This window comes from Penaeus monodon, chromosome 25 (assembly GCF_015228065.2).
Source record: "Penaeus monodon isolate SGIC_2016 chromosome 25, NSTDA_Pmon_1, whole genome shotgun sequence".
Taxonomy (NCBI): Eukaryota; Metazoa; Arthropoda; class Malacostraca; order Decapoda; family Penaeidae; genus Penaeus; species Penaeus monodon.
In genome coordinates, this window is record NC_051410.1 from 3208150 (window position 1) to 3208619 (window position 470).

Here is a 470-nt window from a genome sequence, read left to right on the forward strand (position 1 = left end):
AGGCTCAAGATCAATATTTATTTATACGTTTTCAATATCCCCAGAAACAGCCAGACCTGACATTCTGGATTCTTAATCAAACATTTTTGTTAATAATTCAGTAACAAAGCAAAAAAATCTTATTATCACATCCCCACAAACTCAAAGGACAACGATCTACATACCTTCGGAAGGCCATACATCCTAATGATAACAATAACAACCATACAACAATTTACTACTAAAAACAATAAGCCCGTCGGCCAATTTCCCCAATTTCCCCAGGACAGGCATGAACCACACATCTCCGAGGGACCGCGACCTTCACTTCCCCAGCAGGAATTGACCTCGGTTCGCGAAGCCATGTTGACCCGGAGAGAGGTCGTCATCGAGAAGCCCTTCCAAGATCGGCGTTATAATGACCACAGGCGAAAGGTCAGTGAGGGAGGAGGTGCCGAGGGCGTGGCGGGTTGGGGGGGAAGTGTGTATAG

At 45.7% G+C, this 470-nt stretch overlaps 1 protein-coding gene across 1 annotated transcript in view; it reads left to right on the top strand.

Annotated features, from left to right (window-relative positions):
* LOC119589300 (uncharacterized protein CFAP97D2-like) overlaps positions 1-470 on the top strand; it is a 2876-nt gene that overhangs the window by 1638 nt on the left and 768 nt on the right. The window contains exon 2 of the mRNA XM_037937923.1: positions 265-414. Coding sequence (XP_037793851.1) covers positions 343-414 — 72 coding nt within the window. The 5' untranslated portion in view covers positions 265-342. The remainder of the gene's footprint in view (positions 1-264; positions 415-470) is intronic.